Source organism: Pagrus pagrus (genome assembly GCF_965226575.1).
Source record: "Pagrus pagrus genome assembly, chromosome: 17".
NCBI classification, from domain to species: Eukaryota; Metazoa; Chordata; class Actinopteri; order Spariformes; family Sparidae; genus Pagrus; species Pagrus pagrus.
Genome location: NC_140201.1, coordinates 14,774,159 through 14,792,001, shown reverse-complemented (window position 1 = coordinate 14,792,001; position 17,843 = coordinate 14,774,159). Strand labels below are relative to the sequence as shown.

The window sequence follows — 17,843 nt, the reverse complement described above, 5'->3', positions numbered from 1 at the left end:
TTCTTGGGGCTAGGACAGTGGAAAAACCACACCAACGATTGAATGACAATGAGTTTAGATCTGTGCAAAAATGTTTTCATCTAAATAAATGCAGGGGAATTATATGACATTTTGTCCAAAATAAATATAGAACATTTGAGAACAGGGTCTCACTTTCTCCTCCCCATGACACTCTGTCTCCAAATGCAATGCTCACAGTACTTCTACAATGACTCACTTTACTATCAACCTGAGGACAAACAGCTGCTCTGCAGTGCTGAATATGAAGTGTGTGAAGGCTTCTGGGGAGCAAACTCAAAGGCTCCACGCGTGAAGCTGGGCCTTAAATGATTTCTACATAACTGAGAATGAGCACGCAGACCAGACTCTCTCACTCATTGACACACACAAACTCAACTAAAGCCACACACACACACACACACACACACACAAACTCAACACATGAATAGTCTGCTTCTACGTACTACTACCTAGTGATACATACAGTAAGTACATCTAAATGACAGGAAAAAACTAAACAGGAATTGTTCTGGTATGTAGAGGGAATCTTGATCGAAATTTGCACCTAATTTTTATCATGCAAAGACGACTTTAAACTAGTTTAACCTCTGTTTGACTTGTTCCCAGTCTCTACTATCGGTTTTAGATTATGTCGATTTTGTAAATGCATGTAGTATAACAAAAAAGGCTGAGATTGTAGAAGAAGAGATAGTTAACTGTACAGAAGGTGTTATTACATCAAACAAAACCTTAAAAAAGTTTAGACTTATTTGCTTTGGATCTTAAAACACATATTTTGGACACTGAATTTAAGTAGGCAAAGCTGTTTTGCTGCCTTCAAATGTGGTCGTATTAATCATGTTCATTGATGTCCAATTGATGAACACCCCCTCTTTTGGTGTTCATGACGGCAGAAGTGAAAATTTTATGATTTCATGAGTTCACAAGTTGTGACATGTTTTGAAAGATGAAAGGTAATTTTTTGGTGGGTGGTAAGTTAATGATAATAATAATAATAATAATAATAATAATAATAATAATAATAATGAGGAGAAGAAGGAGAAGACTCTTTATTTGTCACATATCATAGATTCAACCTTCTTGCTGTGAGGCAATAGTGCAAACCACTACGCAACCATGTTAATATATTGCAACTTATATTCTAAGGTATTTTTTGGTAATTTCATGTCTGAGGAAAATGTTGATATTCCCAACAATCTTATCTTTTATCGTTCCCTGCTTTGCTTACCCGCTCCCTAGCTTGCTGAATTGTCAGCCTTGGTTGCCTCTAGACAGAGTCGCCAATCAGCGGTGTCTCACATCTTTAACACTTGAATGCCAAGCCCATCATGATCACGAATTCCCAGGTTGCAACCACAACATCACAAATTACATTTGAAGGCAGCATTTTTCCTTTTTACAGGGAAAATATAGTCTATTCGATCTTTAGGCTACATCCAGGCACACATAAGAGTGCAGAGACACAAGACTCCCAAAGCAGTGTGTTTAGCATGAGCATAGAACAGCCATGTTAACAGTCTGTGACTACAAATCCCAGCATGCCTCAGCCAGAGTTCGAGGAGCATTAAGTGATCTTACTGGGAGCACGTGAAGGAAGGAAGGAGGGAGGGAGGGTCAGGGCAACAGATGAGAGGCAGTAAAGATAAAGAGAGCGGGTAAAAAAGAAGTAGCGTTGTAATCTTACCACCGACAGGGGTAGCAGACTGAGATCCTGAGCCATTAAGCCCATTGGTTGGGAGGAGGGGGAAAGCAGAGGCGAGGGGGAAGGAACAGCAGATTAAACCAGATGAATTATGGGTGTTAGCGCAAAAAAAATTAAATAAAAACTGTGTCATGGGGGTTAGAGCACAGAACACGATGGGAGCGCATCCTGGTGTTCCATATCAAGAATGAAGGCGAAGCTGAAGCACTTTGATTAAATAAATCCATTTATTAAAGAGAAAACAAACACACACACTGAACCAGCTGTAGATGATAGCCTCGGAAAAAGCAGTGCATGTTGGGATAGCTGGCGTACGTATGAAGCGAAGCCTGTTCACAATGAGGAAAGGAAAATGCCTCAAAAGTAAATATGCTCAAAAACATCCATACACTCCATCACACGCACATACGTACACAGGAATCTCTCTAAGCCTCTGTTCAGCTGCCATTTCCTCTGTTTCTGTTGGGCTGAGTTTTAGTCTTTTATCTAAATGTCCAGATCTGATTGGTGCACTGGGTTGCAGTCCAATCACTGTCCACTTTTGAAAACTGGTTTCCAAGCTGGCACCGAAGCCATCACGCTAGTAAGCAGCAAGTATTTTTGGAGAGCAACGAGAACAAATCTGTTGAAGTATTTTTAACAACCTAAATCAGTGGTTCCCAACCTTTTTCCCTTCATGGAGCCCTGCTCTATCAACGATCAAACTGACTGACCCCCTGTCTAACTGACATGTTTTATGGATATTTCATACATCAATACATTTAATGGATACAGAACAACTGATAAACCGTACAAATAACTTCTGCGAATAAAGCTTGTGTTCAGGTTTTTAATCATACCTTTTTCCTGTGAGCTCATATATTAAATGATATTCCTAACTTTAAAAATAACATTGCATTATAATTGCATTTCAATGTTCAGAGCTGAATGAAATGTTGAGATATAAGCCTATTGTATATGTATAAAAAAAGCTTTCTAATACCCCTTAAAAATCAAAGAGGCCTCACAATCCCCTGTGAAGCTTTGGCGACCCCTAATGAGGTCAGGACCCTTAGGTTGGGAACCAGTGACCTAAATGACAGCCAGAGCCAGGCTAGATCAGCGTATATGAGCTGTCCACCACACCATCCTCAGTGATGAGACAAGGCATGCATCAAAAAACACACACATTAAATCACACGCTCGCACACATACTCGCTCCTCTTTCCACAAAACACTGTGATCTGAATGAGAGCGATAGCATGTGGGCCACCATTCCCACTGTGGTACACTGAACACACACTCTGACACACAAACAGAATACCTGGTGTGCAATCGGATTCGTCGGAACCTGAAGGCACAAAAACATTCACATGGAGCTTATCGTCACCGTGAAGGCAACAAGTCATGAAACTCACGCTCCAAGAAGCTCTCTCTCTCTCAAACACACACACACACCATTTATGTAGCTGTGTTTGTGTTTATGTACGTGGAGTTGTCACCCAGAGTGTTTCACTCACGCCTGGGTTTAAAGTAATGCTGTGTGTTTTGGTACGTACGTTGTGACTGGGAGACCATCTTGGTGCGGCTGCGTCCTCGTGAGTCCACCTGGCTGGACACGCTGCTGGCGGTGGACAAGGGCTGCTTGGTACGTACACGGCCTGTGTGTATGCGGAGGGACAAATACGGTGAAAATACACACACAAAAGTACTGCTGTACTTCCTAGCACGTCTAGTCACTAACTGTTTGCAGCTGAATGAAGCAGAGAACCGGCTGAGACACATATCCTGCAATAGCAGCGCATGAAGGATGCAGCGCGTGAAGGCTGCGTTGTTGAACTGCTGTGGCTCACATATGTGTTTGGCTTTATTGCTACTGCAGCGCTGCTACTGCCAGCTCTATCTTTCTACATGGAGTTTGCCTTTAATAATGATCAATAAAGATGATGACGTGATTTTCCTTTATGTGCGTTTAAAGAGAGAGAGCAGGGAAAGAAACATACTGCCCTTCACGGGTTGTTTAAATTATTTTCATGTCTGTAACATATTCTGCAGATACAGGCATTAAAACTGTAGTGAAACACTTATATGATATCAGTATGACTGTCCACAGATCGTTTTCAGGTGTATTTTTTCTGTGCGTGTCGTGGAAAAAATAGGCGAGACTCCAAATCTCTGGATGACGTCCTGGAGCTTCAGCCTCACATGAGACATGCTAGAGCCATACTGCCCACGCCAGCGATGTGGCTGCACTAACCTATTTACATGGGCGTCAAAATGAATAGCAAGATGTTCCGCTACACACACGCAGGATATGTGTCTCAGCTGTAAGAAGCACTACAGCCGATGAAAAGCAACTAATGCTGGAAGCTGTTGATCAGACTTCAGATCCTAAACTAAACACCCAGATTTAGCCAGGTCCACAGACAGATAAGTACACCAGGGATGCTTCAGTGGATTAGCAATCAGTGTCGGTGAAAAATAATTAGTTGGGTCATGACTAGTTTCAGATTTTAAGTACGTACTCACTAAGTGTTCCAAGTAATCTGATCACCGATCCACTTACAAATGCAATTCTATGTTTATGTAAAGCCATTCTTTTAATTAAAATACTAACAGGAAAATAATCAAGCACGATTAATGTTGGATCTCTGATGGTAATTTGTTTATGTTTTAGATTTCTACTGTTTTAAATTGCGAGAACCACAGCACAAGAATCCAAATATACTGAATCCTGGTGGTTCCTCTGCAGACGACAACAAACTTGAACTCTAGGTATCAATTTTGTTGACTTTCTCAACTAGAACATCCCTAAAACATGCTCCCACACACATCCACCTAACCACAATCTTACCATTGTCTGACCTGGTCCCTACAGACAGACAAAGAAGGAGCAGGTTGTAAACGACACATTCCACCTGATATGTGTATAACAGAACTACGACAACACATCCTAGGTTTCCTCCTAAAACCTACATAGCTGAATGATGCAGTTTAATGCAGGTGTTTATGGTTAGATCATTCCTTTATTAAGAACAAACTGTAGTCAAGCAGAAGATGATCTTAGATGTGTAATTAATTTGATTTATGATGTTCTGAGTGGGATGGTGATACGAATGAGGGTTGACCAACATAAAAGCTGACAGCAGGGGGCGCTGTGGCCACACACCGCAAATAAAGGAGCTGACATGGAGGAGTGGTGGACTGGAATGAAGTGAGGGAAAAAGGAGAGAAAGGAAAAAAAGGAAAGCACGAGCAGGTTGTAGCTGGTGAAGCAGAGTGAGATGATCTTACCATCCGTTTTATCAGAGGCATCATCTTTAGTAGCAAAGAGAGAGAGTGAAAGAAAGAAAGAGGAGGGAACAAACGAAGGGAAAGGATTGACACAAATGATTATTAAAAGTAAAAGATATGAAAGGAAAGGGAACCCAAGAAAAGAGAAAAGAAAAGTGAACAGACAGCATCAGTAACGAGGAAACATAAAATAATGAAAAGGAATAAAGAAAGTAAGACAGAAATGAGAGGAGACACAAGAGAGGAGAGGAGCACAGTGTGTATTAGTTACTGAACATCTGTCCAACAGAGAACCATGCAGATGCTGCGGTCAACATGGAAACAGAGAGACAAACCAACACAGACGACGACATTCATCTACAAAACATGCACACAGAGGATATCCACACCGAAACATATACAAGGTAGTGAGCAGGCAGTAGGCGAAGAGAGTAGAACAGCGGAGAGGAGAGAGGCCAGTCCAAGCACTTAAGTGTGTGAGCGTAGGTCCCTCCTGATACAGTCGAGCTCTCATAGACTCTTTTCTTCAACCTGTCTGAGACTTGAGCAGAACTAATTCTGAGCTGACTCATGCTGACCAATGTCTGCACTCTCTGATTAGTCGTCTAACTCGACTGACAGGGCCCTTACCCAGTGAGGAGTAGGAGCCAGGGGGCAGACGCCCCGCCGCCCTGGTCTGTCCAACGTGCCGGTGCTTAGCGACTGCTGCTGCGTTTACATCCACGTCACTACGGGAGCGCTGCAGGGAGGCCGACGAGAGCCCACCCTTTGAACCCGCAGGGACTGATAGGACAGGAGGAGGAGGAGGAGGAGGAGGAGGAGGAGGAGGGATGGGAGGTGATGAGGGGGGGATATATAAATCACAAACACATGCATGCACCACAATACACAAACACAATACTGATACCATAAAGAAATACACAAAAACAGCCAGACACACATACGCATGTGTGTGCGCACGTGTGTGTTGAAACATAAAACCATAACGGAAGTGGCTGTACGGGGCTGGACACAGGCAGATGTAAATGAGAATGATGGATGATGGCTCTGTAGGAGCTGATGGTGTCATAATGTGTGTACGTGTTTTCACAGGAGCGAGTGAGCATGAGATTTGTATTTGAGAGAATGTGTGTGTGTGAGTGTGTTTGCGTGTTCTTGACTCACCTCGCCCGGGAGCTGCTGACCACTTAGAAGTCAGAGGCCGACTGACAGAAGAGGGAGAAAAGTAGGTCAGACCACAACAAAAAGACACACACGAGGAATCACAACAGAGATGCAGGGCTGCGTGACGAACAGAAAATAAATAAAGAAATAAATAACTTTTCTTTCCTCAATGACAAAATATACACCAGCTCAGTCATTTTTCATGAAGTAGAGTGGAGTGAAATTACACTGCTGTCTACAAACAACGTGCAGGGATCACCTCAAAAAGCTTCACCAGTCCACTTCAAATGTAAACAAATACACGCTAACAGAGTTAAACGGGCCAGAGAGTACAAAATGAAAGTGGGTGATTCAGTGAATGTGCGCCAAATCCACTAACAATGATGATTTTTCACACAAAACGTTCTGTGTTGCAATATATTGTTTTTTCCTAATGATTCAAACACACCTGTGGACCCCCCGTGCCCTGAAGCTTGTTTTTTCCTCCAACATATTACTGGTCTTGTAATATTGTGAAAAAAATAACAATAACAGCGTGTAGCCAATACATGAATGCTGCTTAATGGCTGAGTTTCAGCCACAGACAGCCAGTGAAATACAATGTAAAAGAGGCTAAACAAAACCAACATGCTGTGGTTAGACTGAGGATGTTACTCTCTGGATATACTTCTAGGAATTTCGTTGTTCCACTTCTTCAAAGCTTTAACATAAGTGGGGGATTTTGTCTTTCAAGTGGGCAGTTTTACAGATGCTTAGAGCAGGAAAGCTGACAAGATGAAAGATTGAATGAGAAAGAAGGAAAGTAAACTAATTTGATCTATGTACACCTTCTGACAAAACCTTTCTCAATAGGCAGCCCTAAAGTAACCCTGGAGGTCTAAAGTGAGCTACAGAGGAGTAGTGCTGAGCGTTGATTACTTGAGGCTCTCTTGAGAGGAGGACGAGGAGCGGTCACTCTGGGGAAGTGAGGCCACGCTGCCAGAGCTCTTCAGGCAGGACTGGAGGGTCCTCTGGTACGACGACTCTAAGGAGTTGTAGAGAGCATCGGCCTCTCCTGGAAAGTGGTTCCTCAGACCCCAGTAGGCCCTGAGAGAAGAAGAAAACCGAGACAGAGGTGAGATATCTAACACTACTTTCTTCCTTCATATAATTTAATCTTCAGAATTGCCTCTGTGTGAATGTGTGTGTTTGTCTTACTTGCGGGCCTCTACTCTGGCCTCTGAATCTGCATCTCGAATTCCCTTTTTGATGCTCTCGACCAGAACTGCTGTGTGCCTTCAAGGGAGAGATACAAAAGGTGCATGAAGTGTGAACAAGAAGAACAACAGGTTTCAAACATATTTTCTTGCTTTGTAAACCACACTAATGTGAATCCTGCACAGTCAGTGTTGAGGGTCCTCACCTCTCTAGAGAATGGGTTTGCCATTCCTGTAGTAGAAGGTCCAAGAAATCATAACAGCGCCTGGAAGCGACACATTTTTGTTTATCATCCTCATTATCACAGAAAACATCACTAAACAGCATCATTACAGGCATTAAATGAGTTTTTAGTTGTTAATTATTTGAGACCTGCTCATTACCACATTTTTAGCATCAACATCAGTGTTCCTGTGAATCTCACCTTCTAACAGCCACAGACTTGCATGTGCAGTTACTGGTTATCAGCGGGATGAGCCTGGGGACGTGGGTGTGCTGCAGAGAGGGAAAGATGCAAAAGGGGAAAAAAAACCAACAAATTCAATAATCAGACAAAAATCATCTTAACGAGACTGTTGAAAGAATTGATGCTTGTGTTGGCAAAACTCACTCGTATGATGATGCGGATAGCCGACACACCGGAGGTGGCCATGACTTTGGCACAATTGGGGATGAGGTTGAACAGGACGGGAACGATGGCTTCCGCTCCATGGTCGAATTTATTCCCCAGCACTGTAGAGAGGTGGCTACAAGAATACACACAGACAAATACTCAACATGCTATGAACACAGAAGATAATCAAAGTTGTGGCCATAATAAAGGTTGAGCCTAATCTGATTAATGTTCATTATTCTTTATTGGATCCCTACAAAGTGGTTGCCATTCTTTTGGGGTCCTAATTAACATAACAACCACATAAAGTACAAATTAGAATTGCGCAGTATCAATTAATGAAATTAGCTGTACACAAAAAAACATACGTCTCAAAAGCGAAATAAAAACATGTAAAAAAACAAAAAGGTAATAAAGCTATCTATGGTTTATTCAATATTTGTCTCACTTGTTGAAGCAGACTCTATTTTTAATCTCTTTGATGTTGTTAAGTAGTTTGTTACAGGTAGAAGAACCTCTAAACAGAACAGTGATGTTTTCCGCACGTGCGACAACTTCTTAGAAATGTATTGGTAACCACTGCAAACTTTAACTTTTCTCGCTGTATTTTGTACATTTTGTCATAACAAAAATGTACCCTCCAGTGACAGCAGTGTCTCTAAAATCAATCAACACTTACGCCACAGTGATGCAGGCCTCTCGGACAACTTGTGAGCGCAGGTCTTTAGCTGAAAGTTTGAAGGCTCCATCAAGGAGCCGTAGGTGCTGGTAGAAACAGTCATAGGTGGGAGCGCCCGCCACCAGCAGTGAGCGGATCTTCTTCAACTGCAAAAACAACACATTCAGATAAACATTGATCAGACAGACACCAACAATGATCAAACGAGGTGCAAAAGAGGTATTTTCTCCACTATCCTCATCTGTGATTCAGATGGGAATGGGCAGGGCTTAAACCAGAAGTGGGTGGTTTATCAGAAGTTGCTGTATTCATTATTTATTAGAAAACTATTTATAGAACATCATCAGAATTGAGCTACAGACAAATGTTTTTGAACACAAGAGTAAGAGAACTATTTACGAAAGATGTTTTTGACTTGAATGAATACATTTCAGTCAGCCACACAATAAGGATTTTACAGATATTGAGACAATTTGCTTGTGAAAAGCACATTATCTGTAACGCTTTTGTGTTTCAGCTGAGAACTCATGCAGCCCTAGTCTTTAGATTTATATAACCGAAAAAAGGAAATGTGTTGAAGGTGAATCTACTGACAGCGATGGCTCTCTGGTCCCAGTCATGTTTATCATCGGAGCAGATCTCTCGGATCTTGTTCAGGTTGTCCTCAAGATCCCTCGATGAGTAGATCTGCATAGGGGAGAAGGGAGGGAAAAGACAGGGAAATGAAGACAGTCTCATAGTTTGGTTATAAAATGGTAAGCATGTGTGTGATTGTCTGCATTCATGCTCCTGTGTGTAGTGTACCTGGACTGTAGGGACGTCTGTGAATGATTTAATGAAGTCTTCTTCGTCAATTCCGCCAGCACTTTCCTTGGACACTAGAAAATCAGAGCACAGTTCATTAATATATGCGTTTGGTTTAACTCACAAAAACACAAGCACACTTCCAATTGCATACACAGGCATACAGGCACACTTAAGTCAGTGAGAGCAGCCCGCGTTTCTAATGGACTTCCTGGCAGTAATGGGCACGTCAATCATAACTCTCTAGGGGCTGTAGGCTCTGTGAACCACACCTCCTACAACTCCTTACTGGGGAAGCAGAGAGAGGAGGGAATGCTGAGACAAAGAAGGAAAAAAAGTGAGCAAGGAGGAGCCGAGCGCAATCTTAGAGGATGAGAATATTAATAAAAGTGACAGAGCTTATTAAGAGAGATGACATTTGCAGGAGAAGAAGAGACTGAAGGGAAGGTGTAAACATGGAGGAGTAAACAGAGAGAAACGCAGGGGAAATGCATTCCTTTTCTTCTTTTCCCTGGAGTTAGTTTTCACATCAGGCTATGCTTCAAAGACATGTCATATCAAAAGTCTGCATGAGAGCTGGGTGGCTGGCTACACTGATGTAGCTGGGTGGTTTTCTGCAGTCACTATTCTCTGTTATCCTCAGAGAGTAACATGGTAGCAGCCTGGCCATGAAAGCCCGCTTAACAGCACCGATCAACGTTTTTAAGCATTTTTATTGCCAGCTTCAAGAAATGGAAAGGTTCATGTGAGAACTGCTGGGCGAGACAGCTGCCAAGCCAGAGACCAGTGATCGAGACGGCGTTTTTAACATTCGTCTGCGCGAAACCACTGGATATTTTGAGACCAGATATTTTTGAAGAGACATTGGGAAAAAATGAGGCCATATTTGTGGTGACAGAACCAGGTATCTTAAGCCAAAAACTGATCTTTTGTTACCTTAACCAAGCAGTTTGTGTGCTTAAACCGGATGCACAGCATTGTCACAACATAAAATTGAAAATTTAATCCAAAAAAACATTAAGTTGTGACAGAAAGAAACATTTGCAGAAACATGTATTGCCAACATTTATTCTGGCCATTGGGTTAAAAATAATCGTACTTGATCCTTCCAGATACGGCTGAGACTTTTTCAAGCTCTGGACTTTTTTTCTGCCAGTAATTGGCAAAATCGAAAAATCTGTCTGCTCTCTGAGTCCTGCTGTCAGGCGTTGCCAGAGTGTGTGGGCGTACTGTCATCTAAATGCAAATGAAGACAATGGGACCTCCCATCGTCGCCATAATCAAGCTAGCCTGATAGAGCAGAGTAAAAGAAAAACTGAAAAACAAAAATAACAGAGAGGTTTATAAAGGTCAAGGTTTCAGAGCTGTAGCCGTGTGTGTGAAAAATACCCAGCATGCCCTTGTCTTCAGCCTCTAACAGACGCTCCAAATCAATAAGACTGTAATGAGCCGAGAGACAAGAGATCACAGTCTCCTGTTTCCAACCAACAGAGCAGCGTAGCAGGACAGACTGCTCACTTGTAAAACACTTACACATACACGTTTATGTGTGCATGTATGTGTGACATTGCTGACACATCAGCAGGCTGCAGGAAATTGACTACACAGTCGTGGGAATGCAGCTTTCTCCCAATACAGAGAGAGAAAGACACGGGAAGAATCAATACATGCAAACACTCAAGTCGTGTAGAGAGGGGAGGGAGAACTGACAGAGGGGAGGAGGCTCTCTCAACGGGAAGGAGGATATAAACTGTTTCAAAGGCAGAATATCTGAGTCAAGCAAAGATATGAGGCTGATGATAAGAACATGAGGAGTGTATCAGATTTCTGAGGAGACACAGAGGCAGAGTGTGTCTCCTTTTGCTTCCTCTTACAGTCTCACAGTCCTCTACCAGGATAGTTTGTCCCTATTCTGTGACCACCGGTAATACATTGACAGAGAACCTAATATAGAAGGCCGCATCTACATCCTGGAAATATTTGAGCAGCACTGAACTGTCCCTAAGGGCATTAAAGGTTAGTATGGAAGATTTTGTTTATCTTAAGAGTTAAATTATTTAACTTAAATAGTTTCATGACCAAAAAGGAAGAACGCAAAGAGCATAGACACTTTGGTTCAATCAGTTCACTTTACACCCAAATATCAAACCACAATTTCAATAAAAAGAAAATATTACACATAACAATAACTATCATTATTCCTGTTCTAGTGCCCCAGCTACATATACTGACTTATGTAATTCCAGCCTGGAAGTCATTCATGTTCCTGTCTGTACAAAAGTAAACAGCCATTTCCTAATGACAACTGGACTCTTCTAGCAGCAGGATGTCAACTGTTCCTGTATTCATAAGCTCTACATAATCAACAGTGATATATAGAAACGTGATGCACACGAGAAAGTGGTTAAGGTGACTTTCACATAGATAAAAGTAAGGCTTGCCAATTGTTAAGATACTGATATTTTTCATTTGCCACTAGCTTGGAGAAACCAAAGGCATACTAGCCATGAATGAGCAGTGTTGGGGGTAACACATCAGAGTACTCAGATTACTTATTTAGTTGTAACAAGTAACATAACGTGTTTGTTTTGCAATTCAAGTAATCCATTATTTAGTTATGTTTCCAAGAGGTAATCTGTGACTGTAAAAAGTCCAAGCATTTCCCTCTTCCTTTTGTTGCCACAACAAACAGAAAAGGAAAATCCCAGATGCATTTGCACTGTTTCTGTTTCTCTCTCTTTTTGGCAGGCAGTACGTAGCCACCTTCGGATAACTCGGTTAACGAGCAGAGAAGGCAGCCTCTGGTTTATTATCCCATGTTGAAACAGGATGTACTGTAGGCTATATATGAGCACGACCCCGTGTTTTCTTGCTTTCATAGAGGTAGCTGGTAAAACTGTGCAAGGACTGCTGAAGGGTTTTCATTTTTGGTAACGCAAAGGTACTCTGACAAGTTACTTATTTCAATAGCTAACATGGTAGGCAGTAATCTTTTAATGTAACAAGTTATTGTAAAAAGTAACACTACCAAAAATTGTGAATGGGTGATATAAACACCACTTTCTAAATATTGAAATGTTTCTTTTACAAACTTTGAGATAACAGATGGACAGCATGTGTAAATGCACAGTAAGTTCAGTACCTAGCTTGCTGCCGGTAGCGCTGGGCCTGCGTGCAGCGGAGGACTCTGCTGGCTTCTTGGGAACTTTTGGGACCTTGAAGGCAGCCTGGGCCGAGGAAGAACGATTCCCATCCACGCTGTCATCATCCTCAAAACTACGATCTGGAGGGAGAGGACACAGAGTGTTAGGAGTGTTAAGGTCCACATGGTCGGCCAAACATAAACATAAACATAAACATAAACATAAATTGTTATCATCGAAAACGGGGGAACAGTTATTTTCACTATATTCACAACCTGCATGAGCATCATTAGAAACTATCAGAAAATACAGATTCGCAACTGGAGAGTCTGTCGACAAAAAGAAAAGATCATCATCACCATCATCCTCATCAAACATCTACTCTCACACACAATCACTTTGTTGAATTTCTTCTAAAAAATTCCAAAGCACCTTGGATTTCAATCGCCACTTTTATGTTGAGCATTAAGCAGAGTAGAGAGGAGGATGTAGTCTACAGAGAGCCTGGTCAGGAATCACTAAATCAATACTAATTACAAACCCACTGCTGAAGAAAAAGGCAAACCTACACACATATACGATCACATTTAACAGCCTAAAAAACACAGCTGATCATCAAGATGTCCACCCGTGCAACCGGTGACTGACAGAACTCTCTGGAACCAAAAACCCTCACGTTGCAATAAATGCTAGCAGAAATTAGGCTAGCTAGAAAGCTAGCATTGAAACTTGAGACACTCTTCCAACAATGGTGCAGCATTTTGATCGTAAATCTACCAGTGACACACACACACACACACACACACACACACACAGAAGTCAACTGTGGAGATGAAAGTGTTGGCAGAGGAATGCAGTTGCGCTCCGGTCTCTCTGACAACCAGCCATGGAGAAATGCGCCAAAGCCACCACCCTACACCTTGACTCATACATCAGTTTACCTACACACAGTCAACATGCGCAATCAATTGACAGGCGTGTGTGTGCGTCTGTGCATACAAGCCAAATTTACACTGTGATTGCTGAGCATATTGTGTCAAGCTTAGTAAATGCAAATTGGACATATAGAGAAGCAGACATCGTTTATCGTGAAACAACTAAACACAGTCATCGATACACACACCCAGCTGCATCCCTGCACTCACAGTCACAGATCCGCTGGCAGATAAGACGCCTCATCCTTCTGGGAGGGCGTGGTATTGGGGTCCCCCCTCTTCTCCAAGTCGTACCCCAAGACACATACACACCACTCACACACACTTCATTCAGGGGGGCTAAGGCTGCACGCACACACACCTCACATCGCCGTCCGAAAACCCCTCCACCCATACAAGTGCCGGCATTTTCTTTCACTCTCTCTCTCCATCATCTCTCCCTCCCTCTCTCTCTCTCTCTCTCTCTCTCTCTCTCTCAGCTTCTCTCCTCCTTCCCTCAGCAGCCTCACAGCCAATCAGACGGGAGGTGACATCATAGTGTTGCAGCCAGTGCGGAGGCAGGACTATGAATGTGTGTGTGTGATGGGAGAGAGAAGGGGAGAGCGAGACACACACAAGGACACTCCAGGAATATTAACAGGGCTTCTGTGTCCCTGCCAGACCAGCTAACCTAAACTCATTACCATTGACAACACACTCTCTCCAGCTTCTTTAACCCTCTCTCTCTAGATCCCTCTCACGCACACACAATTGTCAACAACCTCTTAACACACCTTTCATGCTGTTTTTATTCATGAGACAAGATACACATTTATCTATTTATTCCATCTTTCTTCATATACACAAAAGGACAAAGGATGATGGAGCAATGATCAAAGGAGGGGTGGAGGGAGGGTGAAGGGGGGGAGACCACACCCCTCCATCTGAGGCCTTGACCCTCCCACCCTCACACAGACGCACACACATGCAGACAGCAGGGTTAGGGAACTATGATGTTCAAGTGTCAACTTTCAGCTTTAATTTCAGGGTGTTTGCATCCACATTAACTGGAGAGTCCATAGCTTTTTAAAGTTGAACAGTTTTATGGGATCAACAAGACAGACAAATTTACTGTAACCCTAACGAAAGTCATTATATTTATAACTAAGCTACTTCACAACCAGCGGCTGACTGAACTCTTTAACCCACAGACATCAGCAGACGCTCAATATCTGGCTTTTTTTGCGGTATTTTTGCATGTAGTGTGGTCCACAGCAAGTCAAGTACATTCAGTGGGATTGAAGTCTGACTAGTTCAGCTGCACTGGCCAGGAGTTGTGGTGCTAAAGATAAAAAGGGTGATTATGTGTAATGTGATTAATTACAGAGCCAAAATTAAATACTATTACTATGCAACTATCCAAAACTCTTATGAAAATGGTATGGATCCCTTTATTTAAAGAGAAATTTGAATGATGTTGGTAGGGATCCAACGGTTATGAAATTCTGGGCCGAAACCAGTGTTTAAAACAACAATTTGGCTATAGCTGATGCTTTCTGCTGCTGTTTATTATGTTTTTGTTCTCATTTATTCCACCCTTTGTGCCAGAAAAACAATGGGTTTAATATAATCTTCTTTCACATGAAAAAGAAAACTTGTTCCTTGAAAACTACCTGACTCTAAAGCCCTTTTAGCCTGTACTTAATGTGCTGACTGTGTACTTAACGTGCTGACTTGTTTGTGTCTGTGTACAACTACTCCACTGCCTTTAACTGCCCCCCGGGACAAATAAAGTTTTTTTAATTGAATTGCTATACAACTATCTACTCAATGATAAGAATTTGTCAGTGCTTTAATAGCCTTACAAACTGATGGCAGGGATGTCACGAGCCAGTAGTTTATGAATGTACCAGCGAAAACAGAGAAAAACATCGTCCACTGCTATTGATGAATGTCAACTTACTTGCTGATAAGCCGCTAGCAGCCAACAAGATAAAACTCAGTCGATACCGATGTGGAATAAATCGGTGCATCCCTGAGGTTTGGTCTTCCAATTACATCATATAAGTGATGCTTCCGTTTCCAATGGTGGTAACAGCATGTCATCCTAGTGTCCTAGATAACTATCATGGGTCAGCATCAGGGATCAAAGTTCAAGGGCCAAGAAGGTGATGACAAGACCCTCCTTTGCAATGATAACACCATTATGAAACAGGCTCTTAAGAGACCTAAAATGAATGCAGAAGATATAGACGCACAGTGATGTTTACAGTTACATCACAGACACAAGTAGAACTGAATGAATTCACAGCATCAGACACCAGTTTAGTGAATGTAATTGCTTTCTAACAAAATTCATGGGCATTATAGCAATAATCAGCCATGCATCGAGGGTCTTAGCATTGATTTGCATCCCCTGCTTTTGTCCAGTCAGACCCCACGGGAGTACATGTCTCCGGGTGAAGGGCAGAGCAAAGACACCAGAGAGAAAGAGAGATGAGGGAGGGGTGGAGGATCCCTCATAGAGAGCAGACTGCACACATGCTGTTGCCATGGCGACCTGTGCAGACCAGCTTCTCAGATGAATAGAGCAGCAAACAGGGAAAAAAAGATGCTCAGTAAGCCCACTCGCGTGCACACACAACCACACAGATCCAATTTAGTTTAATCAACAGTTGGATTTACTGTTTATTCACTGACTTCAAGTTATTTTATCAAATTAAAACGGATTCTAGTTTGATGGGGAGGAAAGGCTCCTCCAGCAACACGCAAATATACGCCACATTACCAAATAATATGCCACAACATGTAGTTAACAAGCCTGCACGCACACGCAGAAACAGGCACACATACACCTACACAAACACACACACACAGAGATATCAGATCCAGCATGTACCAGGCAGCGTTGCCATGGAAACTCCAGGCCGAGCACCCCTCCTCTCTGCATTTGAGTCCAAAAAGAGGAGTGACATGAGGAGAGGAGACGGCTGGCTTAAATATACAGATGTGATCGTTGACCAGACATAAACAACCAGTGGTCAAATCAAAGACATGTTAAAACACATCCCCGAAAACATGCACCAAAGCTCAGGTGTGTCAGTCAGTACCCAATCTGTGTGGAAATAATCCCAAAAATAATCTAAATGGAGGAAGTGAAGTGAAACACATGATGCATTGTTGTTTCGATTCTCCATCTCAATTTAAAAGGAAAAGGGTAGAAGGAAAGGGGAAACGTCATTTGCTGATTAAATCACAAATCTGTGATCAGCAAATAAACATTCAGTTGTGGCCACAAGGTGGCAGCACTAGCTCTGTTCTAACCAAAGGATCCCTGTAGTTCAAACATCCTAAATAAACCTCAAAACACAGAGGGCATCAGACAGGAAAGAGAAATAGAGCGAGAGTGTGTGCATTTAAGACCCAAGAGTAACACAGAATTAAATGGACAAGACACATTAAATCTTCCCAGATTTAACAGAGTCAATCATGACATGAAGTTTGTATTGATGGACGAATGTTTATAACCTGACTAGAAACTAACTGCAATAAATATATGATGACAAATTTTAAAAAACGATTTAAGACACTGATATCAAAGTAATCACATTACTTCCCTGCTCGCTGGTTAGAACGGCACAAGTGACTAAAACCAAAGACCTAACAGAGTAAGAACAATGGTAAGCGAGCAACAGACACAGCTTAGGAAAAAAACTAATCTAGAAGTTAACTCTGTACTGACAAAAAGATGTAAAAGTTCTTGAGCTTATTATTAAAACAAAACACAAAAGGTATTGATATAAGTTCATAGGACGGTGCGCAAAACTAAACCTGATCAGCCAATTCTGTGCACACATGCCAAAAGCCAACACAGTGCTTCTATTTGTATAAACCTATTTTCTGTCACTAGTAATTATAGTCACATAATTCTATGCAAACCCTGCAATGCTTAACTTCTGTAACAGAACGTGAAGAAAGGTTAAGCTGTTTTAAACCAATGGGACATCCAATCAGCTGCAGCACTGCAGACATCATCACCCACATTACCGCTGAAAATGTCAACATGCCACTCAGAGCATAACCAGATATCTTCTGTGGAATAAGACGTTCTACACAGAGAGCCTGTGTTTGTACTGATCTGCAGTAAGCTGCACGGGAACGGGCAACATCACATATTCCCACTCAGGAGCATGTGACGATGTGCAGAGTCTCATGAAGAGGATGACACACAGGAGAGTATTTTGTCACTGACTGCACAGCCCTCAGATGAGAATGACTACTGGTGAAAAGGAGAACATAAGCAGCGCTGCGAGAGCTGGTACAAAGCTGCTGA

The 17,843-nt window shown here is 42.2% G+C and overlaps 1 protein-coding gene across 1 annotated transcript in view; it reads right to left on the bottom strand.

Moving 5' to 3' along the window:
* The window catches only part of clasp2 (cytoplasmic linker associated protein 2), a 62,297-nt gene that overhangs the window by 17,581 nt on the left and 26,873 nt on the right, over positions 1 to 17,843 (bottom strand). Inside the window, exons 8-23 of the mRNA XM_084378549.1 lie at positions 12,596 to 12,736; positions 9,454 to 9,527; positions 9,244 to 9,336; positions 8,650 to 8,795; positions 7,968 to 8,103; positions 7,782 to 7,852; positions 7,563 to 7,622; positions 7,358 to 7,435; positions 7,079 to 7,246; positions 6,161 to 6,201; positions 5,627 to 5,779; positions 4,997 to 5,020; positions 4,557 to 4,574; positions 3,262 to 3,363; positions 3,027 to 3,053; positions 1,600 to 1,732 (exon numbers count right to left, since the gene is read on the bottom strand). Of these exons, the coding sequence (XP_084234675.1) occupies positions 1,600 to 1,732; positions 3,027 to 3,053; positions 3,262 to 3,363; positions 4,557 to 4,574; positions 4,997 to 5,020; positions 5,627 to 5,779; positions 6,161 to 6,201; positions 7,079 to 7,246; positions 7,358 to 7,435; positions 7,563 to 7,622; positions 7,782 to 7,852; positions 7,968 to 8,103; positions 8,650 to 8,795; positions 9,244 to 9,336; positions 9,454 to 9,527; positions 12,596 to 12,736 (1,465 nt within the window). The remainder of the gene's footprint in view (positions 1 to 1,599; positions 1,733 to 3,026; positions 3,054 to 3,261; positions 3,364 to 4,556; positions 4,575 to 4,996; positions 5,021 to 5,626; positions 5,780 to 6,160; positions 6,202 to 7,078; positions 7,247 to 7,357; positions 7,436 to 7,562; positions 7,623 to 7,781; positions 7,853 to 7,967; positions 8,104 to 8,649; positions 8,796 to 9,243; positions 9,337 to 9,453; positions 9,528 to 12,595; positions 12,737 to 17,843) is intronic.